The sequence below is a fragment of the Plasmodium gaboni genome (genome assembly GCF_001602025.1).
Source record: "Plasmodium gaboni strain SY75 chromosome Unknown, whole genome shotgun sequence".
Classification (NCBI taxonomy): Eukaryota; Apicomplexa; class Aconoidasida; order Haemosporida; family Plasmodiidae; genus Plasmodium; species Plasmodium gaboni.
In genome coordinates this window covers 1-357 of record NW_017385576.1, presented here as the reverse complement: position 1 = coordinate 357, position 357 = coordinate 1, and the positions used below count along the sequence as shown (strand labels likewise).

At 33.6% G+C, this 357-nt stretch overlaps 1 protein-coding gene across 1 annotated transcript; it reads right to left on the bottom strand.

The window, feature by feature from the left end:
- Positions 1-5: 5 nt before the first annotated feature.
- Positions 6-357, bottom strand: PGSY75_0042500 (putative EMP1-like protein; the record flags this gene model as incomplete). The annotated part of the gene is made up of 1 exon (XM_018783541.1): positions 6-357. A coding segment is annotated over one exon (352 nt), but the record flags the coding sequence as incomplete, so codon positions are not given.

Sequence of the window (357 nt, the reverse complement as noted above, 5' to 3'; positions counted from 1 at the left end):
CTAACTTTTTGTTCAAAAAATCTCTTGCAGTATTTGACACTTTTGCATCATTATCATTATCGTACTTTCCTCCTGTTTTGTCTGTCTCAAATTTGCTTTTTTGTTTTTCATATTGAGGTTTCCATTTTTTAATAAATTCTTGATATTTTGTACATTGGTTTTGGCACTCTGTACAGTTTCCGTTACATGTTGGTGTGCCACCAGTACATTGTTTACACTTATCCTCCAATTCCTTATATTGTTTCTTCTGTTTTACGCAAAAATCTTCTCCCCATTCAGTGATCCAGCGTAGAAACTGATATCCTTTGCCTTCATCTCTATTTTTTCCAATAGGAAAATCAGACTCACTAGGGAAAT